The sequence below is a fragment of the Ambystoma mexicanum genome, chromosome 6p (assembly GCF_040938575.1).
Source record: "Ambystoma mexicanum isolate Mex_15411 chromosome 6p, UKY_AmexF1_1, whole genome shotgun sequence".
In the NCBI taxonomy this organism is placed as follows: Eukaryota; Metazoa; Chordata; class Amphibia; order Caudata; family Ambystomatidae; genus Ambystoma; species Ambystoma mexicanum.
The window spans coordinates 385,003,082-385,027,262 of NC_090935.1; the positions used below are offsets into that span (position 1 = coordinate 385,003,082).

General features: G+C 48.3%; 1 protein-coding gene across 2 annotated transcripts in view; it reads right to left on the reverse strand.

Moving 5' to 3' along the window:
- RICTOR (RPTOR independent companion of MTOR complex 2) overlaps positions 1-24,181 on the reverse strand; it is a 1,615,046-nt gene that overhangs the window by 1,258,191 nt on the left and 332,674 nt on the right. For both annotated transcript variants that reach the window (XM_069627164.1, XM_069627163.1), the window contains exon 13: positions 145-235. In XM_069627164.1, the coding sequence (XP_069483265.1) occupies positions 145-235 (91 nt within the window). The remainder of the gene's footprint in view (positions 1-144; positions 236-24,181) is intronic.

The following is a 24,181-nucleotide window of genomic DNA, read 5'->3' on the forward strand; positions in this document are numbered from 1 at the left end:
CAACTCAAAAACATAGGCAGAAAGGAATTTTCTAGCCAACAGCTTAGTCTTGTAAAAGTTTATTTTAATACCACACATATTGCAACACCTTATTAAGGGAGAAACATACTTAAGCTTGTAGGTATGTATTCCTTTGATGCTTACCTTGAACGTGCTCGATGGGGAAGAATAGTATTGGCTTCAGTAGCCACAAACCCATCAGAAAGCCTCCAAGAATCTTGAAATCTACTTGGATCTATGACAAAAAAAGAAATGTGATGAAAGAAGACTATGCAGTGCACTAGCACTCAGTTCCTCAATGTTTTTTCCCACTAGCTAGTATAATGGGGATACTCGAAAACCATGCTATATATTCAATTGTATGATATTAATACATTTTCATAAAATGCCTCATGACCTATTCCTCCTGCATCTATGAACTTTTAGAATTACTTTACTCACCTGCAACTCTAGGTCTCCAGCATGGACAGGTTTCATAAACTCATTGGAGTTAGGGAAATATTGGCACAACCTTTTGGTGAGGGCAGTGTAACCATATAACCTAATGGTGACATAGGGTTAAAACCAAAAGGAAAGACCAACTCTTAAGTGTAGGTATGGCAGAGCAGTCAGGCTGAACTCAAGGGGGTCCGGAGGGAAGGCTGGCAGTGAAGTACAATTGTTCCCAAAAGTAATTCTCGAAGAATACAATATGCTGGTATACTGAAGAATACACAGAATATCTATTAGGCCAAACATAACATAGTAAAGCATAGTGTACACGGATTTAGTCCCTGGGTACACGCTTAGAAACCTCTGGGTATTAAGTACGTAATAAATAAGCAATTATAACAAAGTATTATGTATGAAAACAGCAAATGGGCAGTTAAGACCCAACCCACTCCTATGAACAAAATAGAAGCCCACTTCCCGGTGGAGACACGATACACTTACTGTCATATTCAGGACCCATGATGCCAACAGTCAAATAATTACTAAACCTCTACCACACAGTAAACTAAATATTACAAATGCACAATACACAGTTAAAAAGATCTTACAGCAGAGAGAAATGTGTAGCTTGAGGTGTTTTGGGATACAACTCCTAGGATCCTTCACCATTGTTTGCCATCGTAACCCACCCGGTGCGCTCAGAGCTCTCCGACCCGTTTCCTCGTCTCGGCTCCCACTTCCAGCTCCTACCCCCAGCCACTATTGACCAAGTTGCTGTGTTTCCATTGACCAAGCGTTCAGGACCCGCTATCGGCTCACCTTCCGCCTTTAGCTTCCAAGCACGAGGTGAGTGAGCAGCTCCTTCCTGCTCTGCCCCTTCTTTTCTGGATGAAATTGTAATTACCTTACTTACCTTGAATGTGCGTTGTGCCATTCAGAAAAGTATATGACAATGCATTACTTACCGTAAAAGCATTTCTGATGATTTTATCTGCTTAGATTCACATGCTGTGCATAGATCCGACATCCAGTGGTCACTGCGGAGTATTGCATTTTGTTTTTCGTAGTCGAAAAGGGACGTCGACAAGGCGTGTCTGAAATACTATCCCTATAGTGACGTGTGTTGTACCCACAATCCCTCACGCGTCGAGGTCCCTCTGTTTGTATTTTTCTGCCCTGAGGGAGCCTTCTAGACGTGAGTGAGTACAGAAAAGAGATATATAAGGAAGTCTATGTTCCTTCCATCCGAGCGGGGAGGAAGGGTGGGCGCATGTGAATCTAAGCAGATACAATCATCAGAAATGCTTTTACGGTAAGTAATGCATTGTCTTCTGATGCTTGTTAATCTGCTTAGAATCACATGCTGTGCATAGACTAGCGAGCAGTACCCGGAGTTGGCGGTGGGTTATGAGAAGGAACAGTAGAGAAAAGATGTCTTAATACTGCCTGACCCACCTGGGAGTCAGATCTCGAGTGTGCATCTAGACAGTAGTGTTTTGTAAAGGTGTGCACATAACTCCAGGTAGCCGCTTTGCAGATGGACTCAAGGGGAACATTTGCAATGAATGCTATGGATGCCCCCGTGCCTCGAGTAGAGTGTGCTCTAGGCTTAAAGGGCAGTTCTCTCTTAGCAAGAGTATAGCAGAGAGTGATGCATTGAACAATCCATCTAGAAATAGTGGACTTTGAAACTGCATCCCCTTCTCTTCCTGCTGCCACCGAGACAAAGAACTGATTAGTCTTCCTCAGTGGTCTGGTTCTTTCCATGTAGAACATGACCGCTCTGCGCACATCTAGTGTGTGCAGAGTCCTTTTCTCCCAAATTGGAAGGATTTTGAAAGAACGTTGGTAGTTCTATAGATTGGTTTACGTGGAATTTTGATATGAACTTCGGAGCAAAGCTTGGGTGTGTGCGTAGAACCACCTTATCTCTGTGAACTGTAACGAAGGGGTCTAGAACAGAAAGAGTCTGTAGTTCACTTACCCTCCTGATGGAGATGATAGCTATTAAAAAAACAGTCTTAAGAGTGAGGTCTTTAAGAGATGCTTTGTGCATGGGTTCGAAAGGTGAGAACAATATGTGTGGGAGAGCAGTCAATTGGGTTGATGCCTTTCCCTCTGCACCAGATGACAAATCTTTTCCACTTGCTAGAGTAGCAGTGGCGAGTGTTAGGTTTTCTGGCTTCCCTGAGAATGTCCATACATCTCTGCGGGAGCAGTAGATGTCCGAATTCTATGATCTCAGGAGCCAAGCTGCTAAGTTCATGTTCTGGGGGCATGGATGCAGAGTCCTGCCCTTGTCTTGTGACAGCATGTTGTGTGGGCAGGGGAGTTTCACTGGGGGAGATAGAGACATCTCCACCAGGTGAGCGAACCATGGCTGTCGAGCCCACATTGGGGCCACCAGTATCATGGTTACTTGTTCCTGGTGCATCTTGTGCACCACCTTGTTGAGAAGGGGAGTCGGGGGGGAAAAGCGTAAACAAATTTCCCTGACCATTGCATCGACAGACCGTTCCCCTTGGATTGGTTCTGAGGGTACCTGGAGGCGTAATTTAGGCATTGTGAGTTCTCCAGGGTTGCAAATAGGTCCATTTCTGGGAATCCCCATTGTGTGAAGACGTCGAAGACGATGTCTTCGTGCAGTCGCCATTCGTATTCTTCGGGCAGGGGGAAATCTCTGCTGAGTTTGTCTGCCAGCAGATTGAGTTCCCCTGGTACATGTTCTGACAGTAGGAACATGTTTTGTTTGAGAGCCCACTTCCATATATTCTGGGCCAGTTTGGACAGCCCTGGAGAGTGGGTGTTCCCCTGTTTGTTGATGTAGTACATGGCTGTGGTGCTGTCTGTAAGGACCAACACAGTTTTGCCTTGTAGGTGTTCCTGGAAGGCTTTTAGCGCCTTGAACACAGCTAGTAGCTCCAGTAGATTTATGTGTTTGGATGCTACGTTCGGAGTCCACACTCCATGAGCAGTCTGATGGGATAGGTGAGCCCCCCATCCTGTTAGGGATGCGTCCGTGGTTAGAGTGGCTTCCGCCGCGGGTGTGGCAAAGGGTTTCCCTTTTTCCAGGTTTTCCTTTGTCCACCATCGTAGCGAGAGAACCAAGGCCTGCGAGACCACCACTGGATCGTCCCATAATCCGCTGGCCTGACACCACTGGCTGTTGAGCCACTCTTGCATAGGGCGCATGCGCAGGCGCGCGTGAGGTACCAAATAAATACACAACGCCATCATGCCTAGCAAGCGCATTGCTTTGCGTACCGTCACCTCTCGACCGGTCACATAGAGGGATCTGAAACAGCATGTTTTGGACCCTCTCGTTGGAGGGGAAGACGAGGCCGTCCTTTGTTTGAATTAGAGCCCCTAGGAATTGTTTGACTTGGCTGGGGTCTAAACTGGACTTCTTTTCGTTAATGGAGAATCCCAACTGGAATAAAAGGTCTACCGTCTTTTCGGTATTGGAGAAGCATGTTTCGTAAGAATCCCCTGTTATGAGCCAGTCGTCGAGGTAAGGGTAAACTGGAATGGACAACCAGCGTAGGTGGGCCACTGCCACTGCCAGTACTTTCGTGAATACCCTTGGTGCAGATGCTATGCCGACGGGTAGCACCCTGAACTGGTAGTGTTTGCCCTCTATCATGAACCTGAGGTATCTTCTGTGCGCTGGCAACATTAAAATATGAAAGTATGCATCTTTCATGTCCAATGTTGTCATGTAATCTCCCTGATTTAGCAGTGGAATCATTTCCTGTAAGGTCACCATACGAAACTTCTGGGGTTTGATAAACTTGTTCGCTGGGCGCAGATCTAATACAGGGCGCATGATTAGATCCTTTTTGGGTACAAGGAAGTACACTGAATAAATACCCTCGGTTACCTGAGATAGAGGCACAACCTCTATGGCTCCTTTTTCCAGCAGCTGTTGTACTTCTTGGAGCAGGATAGCAAGGTGTTCCGGTGTCATGCGTCGTCCCCTAGGGGGTCTGTATGTTGGGGAACTGTTGAATTCGATGCAGTATCCCTGGGCTACGGTGGAAAGTACCCAGCGGTCTGACGTTATACCCTCCCATGCTGGAAGAAAGGATGTTATCCGGCCCCCGACCGGTTTTGCATGGGAGGGGACGCGAATCTTCGCGTCACTTGGTGTTGTTGGGGGCTTGGGAGCTTCTGGGGGTGGACCCCCGACCTCTCCCTTTGCCCCTGCGCTGGCCTCTTTGGCTGTACTGCCCACTATTGGCCTGGTAACTGGTGGCAGGGTACTGTTGCTGCTGACTCTGCTGTTGGCATTGGCCACGAAAAAAGCGTTTGTTGCCATAGCCGCGTATGGTAGTGGGCTTAGAGATTTGGTCAAGAGTTTTGATAGTATCGAACTCTTTTTTGGCCATTTCCAGAGCCTCATCCACCGCTTTCCCGAAGAGGTTTGAGTCTTCAACAGGTTTATTTATTAAAGACGCCTGTGTCTCCGGTTTGAACCCTGAGTTGCGCAGCCATACATGGCGTTTTAGGAGTATTCCCTGAACCAAGGAACGTCCCGCTGTCTCAGCAGCATCCAGAGATTTCTTTACAATACTCTGGTTGACCTGGGTTCCTTCGCCAATAGTAGATAGCAGGCGTGTACGTAGTGGTTCCGGCGCTTCTTCGGCGTCCTTGCGCAGTTTGGCCCACTGCGCGTCCGCATAGCTAGCTAGCAAAGAATTGTTGTTCGCAATTCTTGCCGAAAAGGCAGCCGAGAATGTGACTCTTTTAGCAAGGGCATATAATCTCTTGCCCTCCTTGTCAGGTGGTGCCTCACTGGTGGACAGCGGCACCCCTGCCCTCTACCTTGTATTCGTTACTACAAGGGAATCCGGAATGGAATGTCCCCTGATGTACAGCGGGTCTGAGGGTGAAGGAGTGAAAAGTTTTTCAATCCTTGGATTAACTCCTCTGATTAGTGCGGGTGTGGATAGCGAAGGGATGATTCTTCTCTTCACTGAAGCAGGAGGGGGAATGGTCTGGCTGACTGGGGGTTTCTCCTTAATTACTCTTTCTACAAAGTCTATTTCCGGAGAGATCTCCCCAGTGTCCAGTTCGAAATGTGCTGCTGCTCTAAGCAACAGGGCATTGAATGTGGGCTGATCGTCAATGGGAGACGTGTTTCTAACAGGTGAATTGTCAGGAGGATTTAGGTTCAGGACATCAGTGTCCGAATATACTGATGGGGATTGCCAGGGATGAGAAGGTCCTTCTTCTGGATTTTCTCCAAAGCCTTCTCCTACCATGTCTGGGCTGTCTTCCAGACCTTCCTCCTGGTTCTGTCCCTCTTCATTGTCCACAAAATCATCCTCCTCTTCTAAGTATTCCTCACCCGTGAGGTCATACACATTATGGCAGTCTAAGGCTGTGTCCTGCCTCGGGCATTTGGCCCTCGGGTCCTCCTGAGGCCCTTCTCTTGTTCTCTTGGGAGTGGGAGGGTTCTGGGTGTTCATAAACCTCTCCATTCTATCCATGCAGAGATGGAGCCTTTCCATGGTTTCATGGGGTACCCCTGAGCGGTCTAGCGGGGGAAAATGAGTGTTATCTTGCTGAAAACGGCTCGACCTCTCCCACAACGTCGAGGAAAGTGTCCAGTCGCCCTCCGAAAAGCCTTCCGGTGTGCTGGGGGTCCCCCCGACTGAAGGGGGTAGTCCCGGTTTTTCTGCGGGCTTTTTCGGCGTGTCTTTCGATCTTTGCGTAGCGCTCGACGTGTCCTTCGGCGTACGCTTCTGGGCGTCGGCAACAACGATCCTCGCCAAGCTCTCTGTGACTCGTTTGTCAGCGGAGGGCTGTGGTTTCGACGTTACGGGTGTCGAACGTTCTACGGCGGCGTGCGCTCTCTGCTGGTGCGCGCCGGCCGATGGTTTGGGGGCGGTGCCCTTATTTGCCCAAAGCCCAGTCGCTGGTCGCGGCTGCGGTTGCGAGAGGGGCTTCGAACCCGAACGGTCCGAGGAGGCCGCCGGTGTAACCTGCGTCTCCTTGGGCACTGATGCTTTCTTCGTCTTCGACGAAGAAGAGCTATGGGTTGGGTGTTTATGTGTTGTATCGTGTGCGTCAGTGTCGCCGGGGTGTTCATCCCCATAAGCAGGGCGTGAGCCGAGCCCGTCGGGGCCGGGGACAGACGACGAAGAGCGCGAGCGCTCCTTAGAGGGGTGTACGACTTCCGTAGCGGAGGTCGTGTTATCACGTTCCTCGTCACTGTCGGTGGTCGCAGCGGCGGGTGAAGACCCGGCCTTCGACATAGCATAGGCCGCCCACCTCTTGACCCTACGGTCTTTTAGAGTCTTTGGCTTTAGAAGCCGACAAGCCAAGCAACCCTCCTCTTTGTGATCGAGGGGCAAGCAGCGGTTACACTGTGAATGCTTGTCCTTCCAAGTAAACTTGCCCTTACAAAGTGGGCAAAACCTAAAGGGTGTCCTCTCCATAGCCGAGGCAATAAACCGTGACAACTACCCCAAGGGAAAGGAAGGGGAAAAGGAAAGGCATTCTCAGAAAAAGAATCAGAGATGTCCCACGACCCCACTCTCCCTACTGTATTTGGCCTGCGAGGCCAGGCCACGTGTTCGGCAACGCCGAAGGATCTCCTCCGCTCATCCCCTCCATCGAAGATCTTGCTCGGCGGAGACAGCTTCACAACTGCATCGAGGGAGGGATCGATATATTAATCTTTAAACAGGAAAAAACGACCAAAGGTCGAGGAGATGGAATCTGCAATGTCTCTCGAGGAGCTCCGCGTAAAGGCGACCAGTAGCTGGGCAGAAAAAAACAATCTGAGGGACCTCGACGCATGAGGGATTGTGGGTACAACACACGTCACTATAGGGATAGTATTTCAGACACGCCTTGTCGACGTCCCTTTTCGACTACGAAAAACAAAATGCAATACTCCGCAGTGACCACTGGATGTCAGATCTATGCACAGCATGTGATTCTAAGCAGATTAACAAGCATCAGAAGTAAGGTTATTTGACTCACCTGTGAATTGGTTGTGCCTCTTCCCAAAAGTAATGTTGGCCTCACTGAACTATTTCTTCCTGAATACTAGTGTATAAGTTCACTAACTGGGTCTTGCATCTCCTGAACTGCTGTATAGCCTCTCTAGAATAACGCTCTTAATCCCCTGAGGTTTCGAAGCGCGGACCAGGGGATCGAACCTGTGGTGCCGTGTTGTCTTGCTTCCAAGGTGAGCATGTTGTCCCTGAGCTATCCTCCCGAGACAGAGCTGTAGGGGTAGGAGTATATTTTACAGTGGATCCACTCATTCTACTAGTGCAGAGCATATTGTTTGGAACTTATTTTACAGTGACTCCCATGATTGTACTTGTGTATCTGCCTTGGGCTTTACCTACCTCCAATAACATCAAGTCATTCTTAAAGTGCAACATTGGGTTTTGCTTTACCTGGTCTGATTCATACAGATACTAAACCTATACAGATGCTATACCGACCCTTAAGATGTTGATAGTTGCTTGAAAAAGTATATGGGGTTTACTTAACTTGAGTTTGCTGTGTGCCATCCTAAAATATGTTAGTTATTGCTTACCTCAATCTGTGTTCCACTGATCTGAAAAGCAACTGTACTAGTATATTACATTAGGTTTTACCTGCCTAGAAAAAAAGTGTTATTTAGGTGTAGCTGAGGTTGGTCTGCCTGGTGCAATCCTAAATTAGTATAAAGAGTTCTAGTTTATCGTAATTTGTGTTCCACTGAGCTGAAAAGCAACTGTAATTGAAAATTACATCAGAAGGTCTTACTAACCTAGAATAATTGTGTATTATGATAAATGTAGTTATAGCTATATACTGTTCCTTGAATCTGTGTTCCACTATTCAGAAAAGTATCCTGGTAACATGGTTGGCAGATTATGAGATTTCTTTGCTGAGTGGCACTGCATAACTGAAATGGTCCTCTACCCTTGACTTACTGTAAAGTAATCTAAAAGTAACTTGTGGTTTTACTCCCATAAATAGGTGTGGCCTATACTAAATGTGTATGATAAGGTCTGGTTCCGTAGAATTACTGTTCGGTATGCTAAACAAGGTGTATGATTTGGTCTGTGTAGCTTCAAGCATAGTGGTGTGTTTTTATAATGTGTTTATGACTATGACCAGTACTCACCCCCAACACTTAGTTTGCCTGCTTGGATATATAATAAACATTTGTTTTTTATAATACTTCTGGTTGTAAGTGTTGCAATTGAATCCTTGTTATGGTACAGGTTCTATGTACTTTCCTACAGCCCCCTCTCCTTCCCTCCCTCCCTCCCTCCCTCCCTCCCTCCCTCCCTCCCTCCCTCCTATGACGAGCCTAGCTGCTCTGTCTACGCACTGTCATTGCGTAGACATCATACTGTCATTATTTATACAGTGCTTATACAAAAGTGGAGTGCTTCAAAGCGATTCAAGGCGGGAAGGAAACAAGGGAATACAGTAATAATTCTGTTTCAGAAGGATATAACTGAGTTAACTAGCGTACTAGGCCCGACAGCATGTCTCCTAGTGCAAGAGCATGTTGTGTTACAATCGTGACCAGTGGAGGGAGGGGAAGACAAAAGGTGGGGGTGTGGGTGGGGGGGAGCGTGCATACAGGACAAACATATTTGTCCCAGATCATGCAGGTCATGCATGTGAACAGACGGAGATGAGAGGAGAGGAGCATGGGGGGGGGAGACAAGTGTGCCCAGTCCATCAGGGCCCTGGGATAAATGCAGAGAGGTTTCCCCACTCATGGAGCATGAGCTGAAAGGGCAGTAGTGCTGAACATAGTGCAGAGGCAAGTGCAAGGACTGGTGGGGAAGCGTGGAACCTGTGAGGCTCTGGAGGTGAACCAGGCAACCAGTCAGCAAAAGCAGAACAGAGTTAGGGACGTGAAGGAGGAAGGAGGATGGAGAGAAAAGCAAGGAGGCTAGCAGAGAGGTAGAGAGGAGAAGAGAAGAGGAAGGTCTTGAGGAGTTTCCGGAACTTCAGGTGCTCCGACTCAAGATGGAGAGAGGCACCTGCAGAGGATAAAGATCTACCCCCAAATCTCTGTTTAGAAAAACAGCTCACCCGCAAAAGAGGAGGATGAGCGGAGGGCTCTAGAGGGAGAGTATTTGGGAAGAGAGTGTTATAGATAGTGCGGGCCCTAACCCCAGGAAACCTTGTGGACTATGCAGAGGGTCTTAAACGTAATCCTTGCAGCCACAGGGGGCCAGTGGAGGGATTTCCATGCCGGCGAGATGTGGTCCCTGGGCTTGAGGCAAAGGATAAGTTTTGTGGTTCTGTTCTGGATGAGTTGTAGAGGGCGGAGTACAGAAGTAGGAAGATTGAGAAAGAGGATGTTGCAATAGTCCAGCCTAGAGAGAACCAGGGATCTGGAGGGGGGGGGGGAACCTCCGGGGAAAGGTGTTGGGCAGAATTGCAGGTAGTACCCTCTGGGATAACCACATACAATTAGGACTACAGGTGTGAGTAAAAACCAACCTTTGGTATACGTCTGTACTACACAGTTTGTGGTAGCCAGCTGAGCAGCCAGGCTTATCTCAAGAGGGAATGTGAGCAGTACAAGAGGTCACACAGAAGTCTTACAATCACAGTGGTTCAAGTAGACACGTATACTCAAGGTTTCCTGGTAAAATACTTCTAAATGTATTACACAATCATTTATAAAACATGCACTAGAAGGAGGCAACTAAATATCATATACTAATATACTAAAATACAAATCATTAGGTTTCTGAGACAGTTTAAGATCCCATAAATTGGAGCCAAATAGCATTTCAGATACTTTAAAGTGAGCAAAAAGGCATAGGTTAATAAAAATGCAATGTTAACACTCTTCAGACAGTGCAAAGGGTTTCAGTTTACCAGAAGGGTCAATTCCAGTCAATAAGCCTAGGCCAAAGACAATGGGCCAGTGTTCCGGATGGGAAGGATCAGTTCTGGTAGTGAACAGTAAAGTCTTTGCCAAGGTTCTCAGAAGTAGTTCGCCAAAGAAAGATTCATATGTTGGGTCACTAGCTGATAGGCCTGCAAGTTTGGAGAGTTTCATGAACTTTCACCGCGAGAGTTAGGTTCTCTCAACCGGGTTGGCCGAAGTATGAAGAAAAAAATGCAGCTGAAGTCATTGGTTCCTGGCAGTTCCTGCAGATCTCGCTGTTCCTGAGCCTCGGTCGTGGGGACAAGAGGGAGGACGTCAGGGGACTCCTGCACTGCACAGGATCGTCGGAAAACACGGACAAAATGTAGTCACTTCAGTTAGAGTAACTGCAATTCAAGCACACAAGCTGGTGTCCCTCTCCCTGGTTAATCCTAACCAGCTTCGGGAATTGTATCCAGGTGGCTTAGGAGTCGATTGGTGCCACCAACTCAAAAGGAAGAAGTCGTCCTTGAAGGGGCTTCTCTGTCGAGATGAACTTGGCAATTCGGACCTGCAGCAGGACTTCACCAGGAAAGCCAACGGTCCAGTGGTTGCAGCAGCCGTCCTCTTGCAGCTCGTCTTCGGTTCTTTCATTCCAGTGGTCGACTGCTTTCCAGTCCACGAGACTCGCCTTTTAAACAGTTTTCTCCCTTTCATTCCAGCCTAGCTGCCACTCACTGAGCAGGGTGGCTGTCCTTGCCGGACAGTCAGCCAGCCAATCACACCAGAGTGCATTTGGGTCTCCTGCCACAAGGAGTTTCGGGCACCTCCCTCACTTCCTGCCCACCCCAGGCACTCTGGCGCCAGAGGCAGTCTTCAGTCCTGAAGCCCGCCAAAGACACACGAACAAAGGGACCAAACTTAGTTTTTGCGCAGAGAGAGAAACACGAAGGACCTTTCCAAAAAGAAATGGCGAAAAAAGAAGACCAGGACCCGTTTAAACAAAGGGTCTTAAGGTGCCATATTGAAAAACATGGCTCCCGTGATTTTTAGCCAACAGTGTTCGCGGTTGGGAAAAATCATGGTAGTTTGTTGTAAAACCACAGCTACCAGCCATTTCGATAGGAAAGGGTAGCATTTGACTGCTACATGAGTTTCTAGACACAGAGGATACTAGGTAACCCCTCCAGCACTCTATAGGAAGATAGTGTGTACTGGGTCTAGGAATTTAAAAAGACTAGTAAAGTCAATTTAAACTTACATTCTCTGGGAAACAGTAGTTTATCCCAGAGAAGGTATTTAAACCTTTGGGAAGTCTAAGAGACATCCCTGTGTCACTGCACTGAAGGTGCTGTGTAACACATGAAAAGATGATCCCTATGGAGTTCTCTAAAACTGCATAATCAAAAAACTCAAAAATACACGAGTGGGAAAAAAAGGCTCACACTCTTTCCAGGAAAAAAAAATCAAGTCCTCAAAAATTCAGCAAAGTTGGGGGGGTCTCTAAGGTGAAGAGAATTAGCACATTTATGAGAATTCTCCCTAACAAAAGGTGAGGAAGGGAAGAATACCTCCGAGGTGCAGCTAGTAGTGGGACTTTTTAGAGATGTCCGAGATGTGAGAAGGGAAGAGGAGAGTGGAGTCGAAGATGGCCCTTAGATTTTTGCCTCATTAGTAGGTGAGGGCGCAGAGCCAAGGGAAGCCGGCCAGACTGTTAGGCAAGATTGTATACCCATAGGGGGCACTACAACAACCCTGACCTCCTGGCAGTAGTAACCCAACCTTTGGTATGCGTCTGTACTACACAGGTGAGTAGTGTGGACGAGTAGCCAGGCTTCTCAAGAGAGGTCAATGTGAATTATAGGGGAGTTACACAGAGGTTCACAGTAACAAGTATCCAAGCAAATACACACAGGGTTTCTTGATAAAACAATTATACATTTATTCACCAGTCAGTTAATATAAGCCTTCCTCAGAAGGAAGCACTGTAAAGCACCACCCAAATATACTTCTAAATTACACAATCTCTTAGTTCAGAATCAGTAAATGCCCATTTGGGATGGCATACAGCAGAGACCTACACCCACAGGTGACTTCAATTGCTAGGGTGCTGCTGACACTACTGTATTACTGTTGCCATTGAGAATTAGTTAAGAGCAAGTAAAAATGAAAAGATTATTAGAGCAAATAAGTTACCACAAATATTTCTTAAGCAGGCAAATACTTTCAGATCTCCCAATAAGAGTCATTCAGTTAAAACAGGCTAAGCCAAAATCAATAGGCAAACGTCTATATGCGCCGAAGCACTTCTTTGAAGGCAAGTAGAAAGGTTTTTGCACAATGTTACAGAAGTCTTTGAAGAAAACGATAAATCAATGTAGGGCCACTTCAGATCTCACTGTTCGTGGGCCTCAGTCATGGGGACAAGAGTGAGGACGTTGGGGGACGGGTTTGAGTAGTAGGGGTGGCCCAGTCTTGTACAGCTTGTACCTTGCTTAGACCACTTTACTCTGACCAATTTGACATTTTTTGCCTTTATGGCCAGATTGGCCTGCTCAAGAGCCTGCAACAAATATCCTAGGTGATCAATATGTTATTTCCAAGTATGGCTGAACACTGCAATGTCATCCAAGTATGCCATGCAGAAGTCCTCCTCCATCCCATTCAGAACATGATTGACCATCCTTTGGAATGTAGCAGGTACATTCTTTAGTCCAAAAGGCATAACCATAAACCGGTAGGGGCCTCCTGGGGTTGAAAATGCAATTGACTCCTTGGAATGGTCTGTCAGGGCTACCTGCCAATAGCCTGATGTACTAAGGTACTTGGCTGAACCAAGTTTGTCCACAAACTCATCTATCCTAGGTAAAGGTTGGGCATCAGTCATGGTGACTGCATTAAGAGCTCTATAGTCACAGAATCTCAACTCTTTGGATCCTGCCTTTGGTACTAGCATTACTGGGCTAGCCCATGGACTGGTAGAGGGTTCTAGTACCCCAAGATCAAGCATATTCTTTATCTCTTCCTTTATGTGGGTTCTTACATGGTCTGACATCCTGTAACCTCTGCTTTTCACAGGTAAACGGTCACCAGTGAGAATCTCATGCTGGCCCCAAGGGGTCAAGCCTACTGTCAGAGAAAATATGGAGGCAAACTGATTTAACAGAGATTTGCACTCTACCTGCTGTTCCAGTGTCAGATCAGAAAGAGATTGACTCCCATCTTTCCATCTAAAGCTTGTCCCCTGAGGAGATCATGTAGAGGTTCACTCTCTTCCTCCTCCTGAGCAGAGGCTAAGAGCAAAGCTCCCAGTTCCGGCCTAGTGACATAAGCCTTTATGCAGTTGGTGTGAAAGACCCTGGGGGCCTACTTAGGATTGCCTAAATCCACCAAAATAAATGACCTCTCCAAGCTTTACCACAACCTTGAAGGGTCCAATCCATTTGTCCTGCAAGGCCGTCTGCCTTGTAGGCATCATAACAAGAACTAGCTGGTCTGACCTGCTTTCAAGTTATCAGAAGCTTCTGTCATCATGTGTGTCATTCTCCTTCGGAGACCTAACACACAGTCAGTGACTCTCACTGGCTTGTGGGAAGGAGCACTCTCCACCCCTCTCCTTTATTAGAGCCAATGGACCTCTACCCGGATGACCATAGAGAAGCTCAAAGGGGCTGAAGCCAACCCCTTCTTGAGGGACTTCTCTAAAAGCAAAGCGAAGGGGGGGCGCTGTTGCGCCGAAACAAGATGGCCGCCTGAGTGTGAAGCTCCGGACTACGAGGGCACGTATCCGCAGATTTATCCTCAAAAATACAGCTGTGCCGATTCATACTGCTGTAGCCGCGACGTAAACCTGCCCCCTGCGACCATCCCGACTCTGGGGCTCGGAGACCCTCTGCAGGCCGCGCTATCGCTGTGGGAGGCGTGGCGCCGGAGACGCCTATCCCGTCCCGTACGGGGTTCCGGGGATCGCCGACTCACGCTGCCACCCGGCGCCCCGGGTTGGGCGGCCTACGTGGGGGAGGGGCAGCGGGACTCCAGTGGCGAGCAGAGCACCGTGCTGCCCACCGGACCAGCCGAAAGCCTGAGGATCGCCCTACACCACTGCGTGCTGGCGACGGGAGCCCGGGATTCGCGGGTCCCTCCGCTCTGGACTGAACGCCCCAGCGCCGCTGGAACCGCCGTGACCACCTTGCCGGCACACATACCCCCCTGACTGAGTGCTCCTGCGGGGATCCCGACGAGGTGAGGAGCTCGCTTGGCCGTGGGCGGATGGACACCACCCGCCTGGGTTCGCCCCCGCGGCTGTTGCCTGGATCTCCCTCCCCCCTAATCTGTGGAATCCTGTTGGAGTTGCGGCGGGGTTGTTGCCCCCAGTCGCTGTCGCCGCGGCGCCCTGGGGGGGGCCCTGCTGGGGTCTGTGGTTTCCCTCTTCAGCCCCAATACACCCTACAGTGCACGGGACTCCTCCAGGAGCACCGGAGAGAGCGCCCTTGAGTTGGGGAGGCCGCGGGGTGCCCAGGCGGGACAGTACCTCCGTCGATCCGGGGGATTGCTCCCACCCCATACCAACTAATCACGTCGGCTGAGGAGCCCTCCCTCCCTCCTTTTATTTGACAGAACCAGTAGCGAATGCAACATAATCACTGCCCTTAATCCAATTTACCTCCACGCCTCACCCAGCTGGCCTGCCCTGTGAGCCTGGGACAGCACCGTACTCCATACCTACCATTCTTAACACACGGGCACTGGAGGAGAGGAGAACCCGGTCCTGAACTTTTGGGCCTGCTTTACACGTTCCCGGGGCCGCGGCACCGACAGCTGCATTTCCACGTGCGTTGACACTGACCCACTGACACAGGAGCCACACGCCTGCCACCCGGATACCCCTGGACTCCACTGTCTTAATTTATCTGCTTTCCTCCAAGATTCTGGTCCCCCGACCCAGCCTCCAGCATGACAAAAGGAGCCGGCACTGGGAAAAAACAAAGTTCGTTGAACATGTTCACAAAAACACCGTCCAAACCTCCCCCAGATGACCCTGAGGATCTTTTGCCCGTCTCTGCCCCATCAACTTCCGACGACTCACAGAAGATGCTTGAATACATACGTGATGGCTTTACTACACTTCACACTAAACTAGATGACATGAATGGGACCATCTCCTCCATAAAAGCCCACATTGAGAAAACAGATGGGCGAGTCGCGGAGGTCGAGACTCGACTGGGGGCTGCGGAGGATGACCTGGGCTCTTTACGCGCTGCGGTCTCTACGCTCACCAACCAAGTATCGGTGGTAGAGAAGAAGAATGATGACCTCGAATCCCGATCGAGGCGAAATAATCTGCGCATTGTCGGAATACCGGAGGACAATATTACAGAACCCATGGAAGACTACATCGAAAGGATCCTCATGACACTCCTGGATTCCCCTAAACTCTCCCCACGGTTTGCTATCGAGAGAGCACACCGATCCCTAACCGCGAAACCCAGACCAGGCGCACCCCCTCGGCCCATTATAGCCAGGATCTTAAACTTCCGGGACCGTGATGCACTCCTACGAGCGGCCAGGATCAAGGGTGAACTTATACTTGGAGCAGCCAGAATCCACATATATCCAGACTACTCTGTGGCGGTGCAACGGGAACGCCAAACGTTTGCGGCTGTGAAAAAAAGACTCTGAGACTTGGGAGTCAAGTACTCCATGCTGTTCCCTGCAAAATTGCGCATTGAACACTCCAACAAGACCTTTTTTTTCACGATCCCAGAGGAAGCTTCTAAATTCATTGATGAACACTCTCCTGGCTGATCACTAGTCACCGCTATTTAGTCCGTAATGTTACCTAAGAAGTGGGTCCAGGTTGAGTTGGACAGTATTTAGCCTTATTCCCGTTGGTTGTGGCTATTCAAAAAGTTATCGAATGTTTGTTTTGTTTTTTTTATAATATTGATCCTTTTGGCTTTGACCCCGTGGTTGGGTTATTGATACCCTATGGGTGTTTTCAGACTCCAAATACACACGGGCTTCCTGCCGTTTTGCAGGGGCCGGGAAGGTCGTGACTACGGGGGGTTATGCCTGGCGCCTATGGTGATGCATCAACATGTTGTGGCAGCCCCCTCGTGTCGGGACCGTGAACGTGCACACTGTAAACTGAATACACTAGAGACTCCGGCTGTATTTACACTATCCTCACCCTCTTCAGTCCATTGCGCCACTGCTCGGTTAGCCAACAGGCCCCCAGGCGCTGATGCCGAGAAGTTTGTTGTTGTTATGGATGGGTTTGGGATTCATTCCTCAAGTTAGGGGAGGGATGTGGGTTGGAAAGGGCGGGAGGGGCAGTTATGTTAAAAAAGTCTTGGCAACCACAAGAGAGACCACACATGATACGCTATTGCAACACAGAATTACAGATAGTATGGAACGCGGGCTTAGCCCGCAATGGACTGGTCCATATCAAATTTATATAAAAAAAACCCAAACGACCCCTCCATACTAATGGCGGATAGAAACTTAACCTTTATGAGCTGGAATGTTAGGGGGCTGGGTAACCACAACGGCAGATACAACTTTACGCAGATCGCCATGGTACACAAATCCTATGTTTACAAGAAACTCATGCATGCTCTGAACAGTGCGAAAGGTTCGCTAGACAGTGGGGACCCCAGAGGTATTACACAGCTTATTCTACGCAAAGCAGAGGTACCCTCACTTTAATTCACATAAACATTAAATTCAGCTGCTCCCAATCACTGGTGGACCCCTGTGGTAGATACGTACTTATTGTCGGTAAATTGCAGAATCAAGAGGTAGCTATCTTGAATATATATGGGCCTAATGTTGACGACCCGGAATTCTATCTTCACCTAGCCTCGATCCTTGAGAGTTACCCTCAGATCCCAATAATATGGGGCGGCGATTTTAACACGATTCTAGACGTCACCCTAGATAGATCAGGCTCCAGACCCCGCCAGCTCTCAAGGGCAGCTTACACGATCCTTACAACTCTCCCCCGACTGGCGGTGGTCGATGCTTGGCGTTTAATGTACCCCGACTCCCGTACTTATACCTTCTATTCCTCAGTCCACGACTCACACTCTAGGATAGATAGATGGTTGTTGTCTGACATACTAATTAGGTCCCTGTCCAATCTGGCGATTCTTCCCAGAACTCTATCCGATCACTCCCCGGTGGTCATCTCCCTGAATTGGGGACATGATCTTGGAAAATCAAAGCAATGGAAAATGAGACCCCATGCCCTCCTAGACCATACCTTTGCCTCAGAGCTTGAGTTATCCATTGAGGAGTTCTTTGAGCTCAACACAGATTCAGTACCCTCTAGAGCCACCCTCTGGGAATCATTCAAAGCCTATATCAGGGGCATCGCCATGTCTAAAGGGGGTGGCATCCTAAAAAACATCCGGGAAGATATCGCTGACAGCGAGTCGACCCTTGTTAGCCTTGAGTCCCAATACTCTAACGATCACTCCCCTGACACACTGGCGTCACTGAGTCATGAATTGGCAAGATTCCGTAATCTTGCTGAGCGAGAAGTTAAATTCCTTGAGGACCCTCGGGCAGTTAGACGTTACGGGGAGGGGGAGCGGCCAGGCCGTGTGTTGGCCAGGCTACTTCGCCATGAGTTTGGAGCCCCCAACATTCCGGCGATAGAGAGACCGGACGGCACGTTGGTTACTTCACCGCATGACATCAACACAGAGTTTTTCACATTCTATTTGTCCCTATATTCGAAGGTTGATGGGCCCCATGTTTCAGAAATTGATTCCTATTTGGAAGGACTCCCTCTCACAGCCCTTTCCATCAACGCTACTGTATCTCTAGACAGACCCTTCACCTCTGAGGAACTGACTGAGGTCATCGAAGCACTCGCTGCAGGGAAGGCCCCCGGTCCGGATGGGCTGCCTATAGACTTTTATAAGCGTTACAAATCTATTTTGGTCCCACAATTACTCGCTTTATGGGAGGAGGCATGTGAAAAAGGCACACTTCCCCCCTCGCTCCTCGAGGCCATGATAACAGTCCTTCTCAAGCCTGGGAAACCTCCCACCCAGTGTGGCTCATACCGCCCCCTATCGTTAATAAATTGTGATGTTAAAATATTTGCTAAACTATTGGCTAACCGCCTGGCCTCATTCATGCCTGATATCATACACCCCGATCAGGCGGGATTCGTCCCGGGTAGATCCACAGCCCTAAACCTTAGACGATTTTTTAATGTGGTTAGTAGGATTAATCCAAAAACACAGGCGGTGGCGGCCACTCTAGACATGCAGAAGGCATTCGACTCAGTGTCTTGGGAGTATCTGTGGCGAGTCATGGAAAAATGTAAGTTTGGCCCTAACTTTCGGTCCTGGGTCAGACTACTTTACACCAACCCAGTGGCAAGAGTCCGCACCGAAGACAGATGTTCCACCCTTTTTCAGATAGCCAGAGGAACGCGACAGGGGTGCCCCTTTTCCCCGTTAATCTTTGCAATAGCAATTGAACCCTTCGCTGACATGATGCGTCAATCACACTCTCATAGAGGCCTACGCTCAGCAGGACAAGTTGATATTGTCTCCTTATACTCTGACGATGCCTTGCTCTACATCCGTTCTCCAGAAATAAACCTCGCTCCAATCCTAAACGACGTTACCCGCTTTGGGCACATATCTGGTCTTAAGGTTAACTGCTCTAAATCGACCTTATTCCCACTTACTGACAATACACCACCACCCTCTGACCTGATGGGTTTTACTTGGTCCCAATCCACCTTCACCTACCTGGGAATATCGGTCTCCCGTCAAGTTGAGAAACTACGCAACGATAACTATCAAAATTATCTAGCCACTCTGACCACCAAAGCTGCAAGTTGGACCAGACTCCCCATGTCCCTAGCTGGTAGAATAGGAATATTAAAGATGGTCGTACTGCCCCAACTCCTATACCGCTTTGCAAACATTCCACTCTGGCCGGGTGATGGATTCTTTAAGACACTACGCACTATTACTAACAAATTCCTCTGGCACTCCGGTGCAGTCCGACTCAAACTGAATACTCTCACCGCTCCCAAGGAGCTGGGAGGGTTCGGTGCCCCCGACTTTCTCAGATATTGGATGGTTGCGCAATCCCAATTTGCCTCTTACTGGTTTAGTACAACGAACCCCCCTCCTCATGTCCGGCTTGAAAAATTAAAGGTTAGCGAGCGAACGATTGGGTCCCTCATTCTCAAACCAGCCCCGCCGGATCCCGATTCCCCTGACCCAGTGATTAGCACGTCGCTTGCTCTTAGCAAAATATGGACAGCGGTTGCAACCCCTAATCCTTTTCACGGGGACCTCCCACTCTGGAATATTCTCCCTGAAGTACCGTATATTCCCCAATCCATTGTTGCCCGATGGACGGGGGCAGGCTTTTTAAGTATCCGGGATATCTTTGTCCGTGGCAATTTCCTGGAGTGGTCGGACCTCCCCCCTGACCTTAGGCGTAAACCATCAGCATGGTTACAATTCTCCTCACTTCGGGAAAATCTAAAGACCAAATTCCCCGAATTGCCTACAGTTCCGCCAGATGACCCTATAATAGCTGAACTCTGCAACTCCGATTCCTTCAGGGGGAAAATATCTAGACTATATAATCTACTGCAGACCAGAGCCGCCCCCTCTTTTGTCAAACTCAGAGCTAAATGGGAGGAGGATCTAGGAGTCCAGATTGCGGACGCACACTGGGCCCGAATGTGTGCGCAAACCCACGAAGTCTCGCACAACTCCAGGCTCAAACTACTACAATTTAAGGTTTTACACAGGTATCATCACACACCAACTAAACTGCATCGTATGTTTCATGAGACCTCGCCTAATTGTCCCAGATGTGGCGCTGACCAAGCTAATTACATCCATATGCTCTGGGATTGTCCACACCTGACAGTACTGGCAGGACATATGCTCCACTATATCAGACATACTAGACTGCACCATAGACCCCTCCCCAATGCGATGCCTCTTTCACGACCTTCCAGGACTGCAACGCGATTCTAGGAAATTGGCAGGCTTCTGTATGATGCTGGCAGTCCGCGGTATTCTACTGTGCTGGCTTCGCCCTTATGCACCTACGCACGCACAATAGCTCCAGGCAGTTACCTGGGCACACGACACTGAGGAGGCATGGGGGGCTACACAACACCCCCACTCAAGGCCAAGGGATATCTGGCGCAGATTCCGTGACTACCTGTCCGCCCGTCCCTCAGACTCGGAGGCTTCATCTCCGACCCACTCCCCTCATTGAACCTGTGTGGGATGTATTTTCTCTTCCACTCGAATTGTAATGCTATCTTTATTATAAGCCTGTTAAGTTCTGTGTTACTAATACTGCATTGTACAGTGAAACCTCTGTATTTGTGACGCGCAAATTAATGTCACGATGTGCATTTGCTGACCTCTGCGTCTTTGTGTGTTGTCAAGTCGAATAAACCAAGTTTTAAAAAAATAAAAAAATTAAAAAAAATAAAAGCAAAGCGAACACATGGCAGGAGAAGGCCCCACTTTCATCTAAGGGGTTCTTCTAAAGCACATATCATACTCTTCATAGTTCTGTTAAACCTGTCTACCAACCCATTGGTCTGGAGATGGTAGGCTTTTGAGAACTTGTAGGTTACGCCACAGTTTTTCCACATGGCTTGCATGTAGTGGGACATAAAATTGGTCCCCCTTTCAGAGATCACCTCCTTAGGAAAATCTACTCTGGTAAAAATACCAAGTAGGGCCTTAGTCACACCCTGAGCTGTGATAGTCCTCATAGGTACGGCTTCAGTCACAATGTTGATTCCCACCCTCTCAAAAGGGACTCCACTCTTGCCAGATGTCTGACAAGTGTGACAGCTCCTACAGAATGTATCTACATCAGACCCCATCTTGGGCCAGTAGAAATACAGAGAAATCCTTCTTTGGTCTTCTTAAAGCTTTAAGTGACCAGCTAAAGGGATCTCATGGCTAACTGTAGGAACTGAGGTCTTACTTCTTGAGGCACTACAAGTCTTCTGTAGTCCCCTGGAGTAGACTCAATAGGTTAACTGTAGAGGAGGCCATCCCCCCCAGTATAACTCGTGCTTCCCTGGCTCTTGCCCGTGCAACTGGGAAGCTAACCATTAGCGAAGACCTTCAAGAGGAGGACACTCTTTGACTTCTGCTGAAGTCCGTCATACAGGGGCCACCTTCTGCAAGTAAAGTCTGCAGCTCAAGATGGTCGTTAGGATCCTGATCTGCAACAGGAGGAAGGTCTTCTTCCAGCTCTGTACCATCAGTAGTTGACTCACCATCCTCTGGTGGTTTCTCACACTCCGCCTCAGCTGTTATAGGAGTCACAGGTGTGACTTGGGACTGTCCTCTCGGGGATGTCCCGGTGTTGTGCACAGGAGTGCTATTCTTCTCCTTTCATGAGACTTTAGGTTTCCCCTTTGTCTCTTTCTTCCTGGAGGTAGAAGTTTGTCCTTTTTGTGGACTGAGTGGGAAAGGTTCTTCTGTAAAAACCCACTGAGAGTCATCCAATGTGAGCTCTCTGGCCTTCTTAGTTTGGTCCTGCTTCCTTTTACTGGGAGGCCTGGGGGTGCTTGATATAACAAAGTCTTTAGTAATTCCCAAACAGGACTCTTGCAGGCGCCTCATTCCAAACACTGACAGGTATTCTTAGTCATATTGTTGCACTGAGTGAGAGCTGGTAGTATTGGAATCATCTAGAGAGGGCCTCCAGGAAGCTTAGTGGGCCCTTTGAGTGCCTTAGCAACATCCTCAAGTTTGAAAAAGGTTTCATCCACCACTGTGATGCTGGCCCCAGTGTCTCTAATGGCAGGGGTCTCCTGACCATTCACAAGTATACTGTCCTTGTAGTACTCTTTTGTGTTATCTGGTATACAGTTATACACTGTTGTTCCCACAGACCCAGGGGCACTAAAGAAACACTGGCTGAGATCCCAATGGGGGTCTTCAGCCAACAGATGAGTTTCCACTTGCCATATGTACTTCTCCTTCAGGGATGAAGGCTAAGAAGGTAGTGTAAACCCCTGAAGGTTTACCCTTGCACCTGGGATTCCCTTCACATGGTCAGTAGACCCACAAGCATAACATTTACCAGATGTTTTCTGGAATGGGGGTTTCTGCTGACCTCCCTCTGGTTTGGCGCTAGAAGTATCACTAGGCTGTCCTGGTTTCCCATGTGGCTTACCCTTATGTTTGCGGCCCTCTTTTGGATGGGTGTCATGGGTACCAGGCAGGTAGTTGGGGCAAGCTGGGTGGAGGCTTGGCAAGCCTGGCATAGGCACACAAAGAACCCATAACAAATCTCTACTTTCATTCCTTCCTAGTGTTTGTAGTAACTTCCTGGTTACCACTTCCTGTTGTCAAACAGGAAGAGCATGATAGCTCAGGAGCTCTCCATTGTTTGGGTGTGGCTGGCGATATAAGCCACACCCAAGATTCTTCCAGTGCTTCGTGTTGCTTACTGTGAGCCATATCAGCAACACACTTGCCGTGCTCTGTTGAGAAGTAAACCACACCAGGTAAGTTCTTCCAGGTATTTAATGGATAGATGCAGGATACATGAAAGACTCCCAACCAGCACAACATTACATCCCCAACTGCTTAACTACAAAACATAACAAGCATAGGAGTTCCACAGGGTGCTTTGTGACATCAGCCTTCTAATGTCCAATGGCAGCATATCAGTGATGCACAACAAATCCATAGTAACTACTGAACATCCCCAAAATGCAGACAACCCATATAAAACACACCCCCCTCCCTCATTTACAAAATGTAAACAAAAACATCAAAACATTTTCAGCACACATGTAAATGTACAGGCATATATAATACCACAAAGAAATAGTGCAATGCCTACTTCCTTATCTTAGCAACTCTTGATAAATTCCAAATTTGACCACTTTCAATCCTGACAGCTCCCTTAAACACTTGAGTATCTCTAACTGGATCAGAGTACAATAGATCCCCTTTTTATTGATTACAGGTTTCTTGATTCTGATCCAATCTCCCACTTCAACAACTGTTGTCTTCCTCTTTGGAGCTTTTTCATTCATTCTCTTGACCCATCTTTTCTTTCGTTCTTCCATCCTCATCCTCACCACCTTATCTGTCTCTCTCGTTCTACCAAGCCAGGCAGGTGACAACACAGTATTCCCCTTTCGTCCTCTCTCCGTTCAAAAGGACTAACTCCCGTTTCAACATTCAGTGCCATCAGCAAAGCATACAAACGTTCTTTAACAGCAACTCTGCGGTCACTTCCACATGCACATGCTCCCCCGATTCCCTCCATTATACATCAGTTCATTCTCTCGACCATACCGTTTCCCTGTGGATAGTATAGTGCCGTTTTCTTATGCACTATTCCACATCTGAACAAATATTTCTGAAACATTTTACCAGTAAATTGTGGACCATTGTCTGTGAGGACGCTCCTTGGCAATCCCTCTCTCTCAAAGATGCTCTCCAGCAACTCCACAACAGATTGACACGTAACATCCCTCATGACTTTAAATTCCGTCCACCTAAAAAACATGTCTATTAAAGCGACAATAAATCTACCTCATCCTTTGCCCATATCAACAGGACCCAGGACATCAATAGCGAGATCTTGCCAAACACCTTTCGGTGCCACCATTTTTCTCATCGGCTGCGCAACCGCTGAAACTTTTTTTCCCGATTTAATGCAAACTGCACATTCGCCAACCATTTTCTCAATCTCACGATCACAACAAGGCCACCAATAATCTGCTTTTATAACCTCTTTGGTCTTGCATATGCCCACATGACCTTGGTGAGCAATTTCTACCAATCTTGCTCTCAAACTCCCAGGAACAACCAATTTGTCCCAACGATATAGCAGGCCATC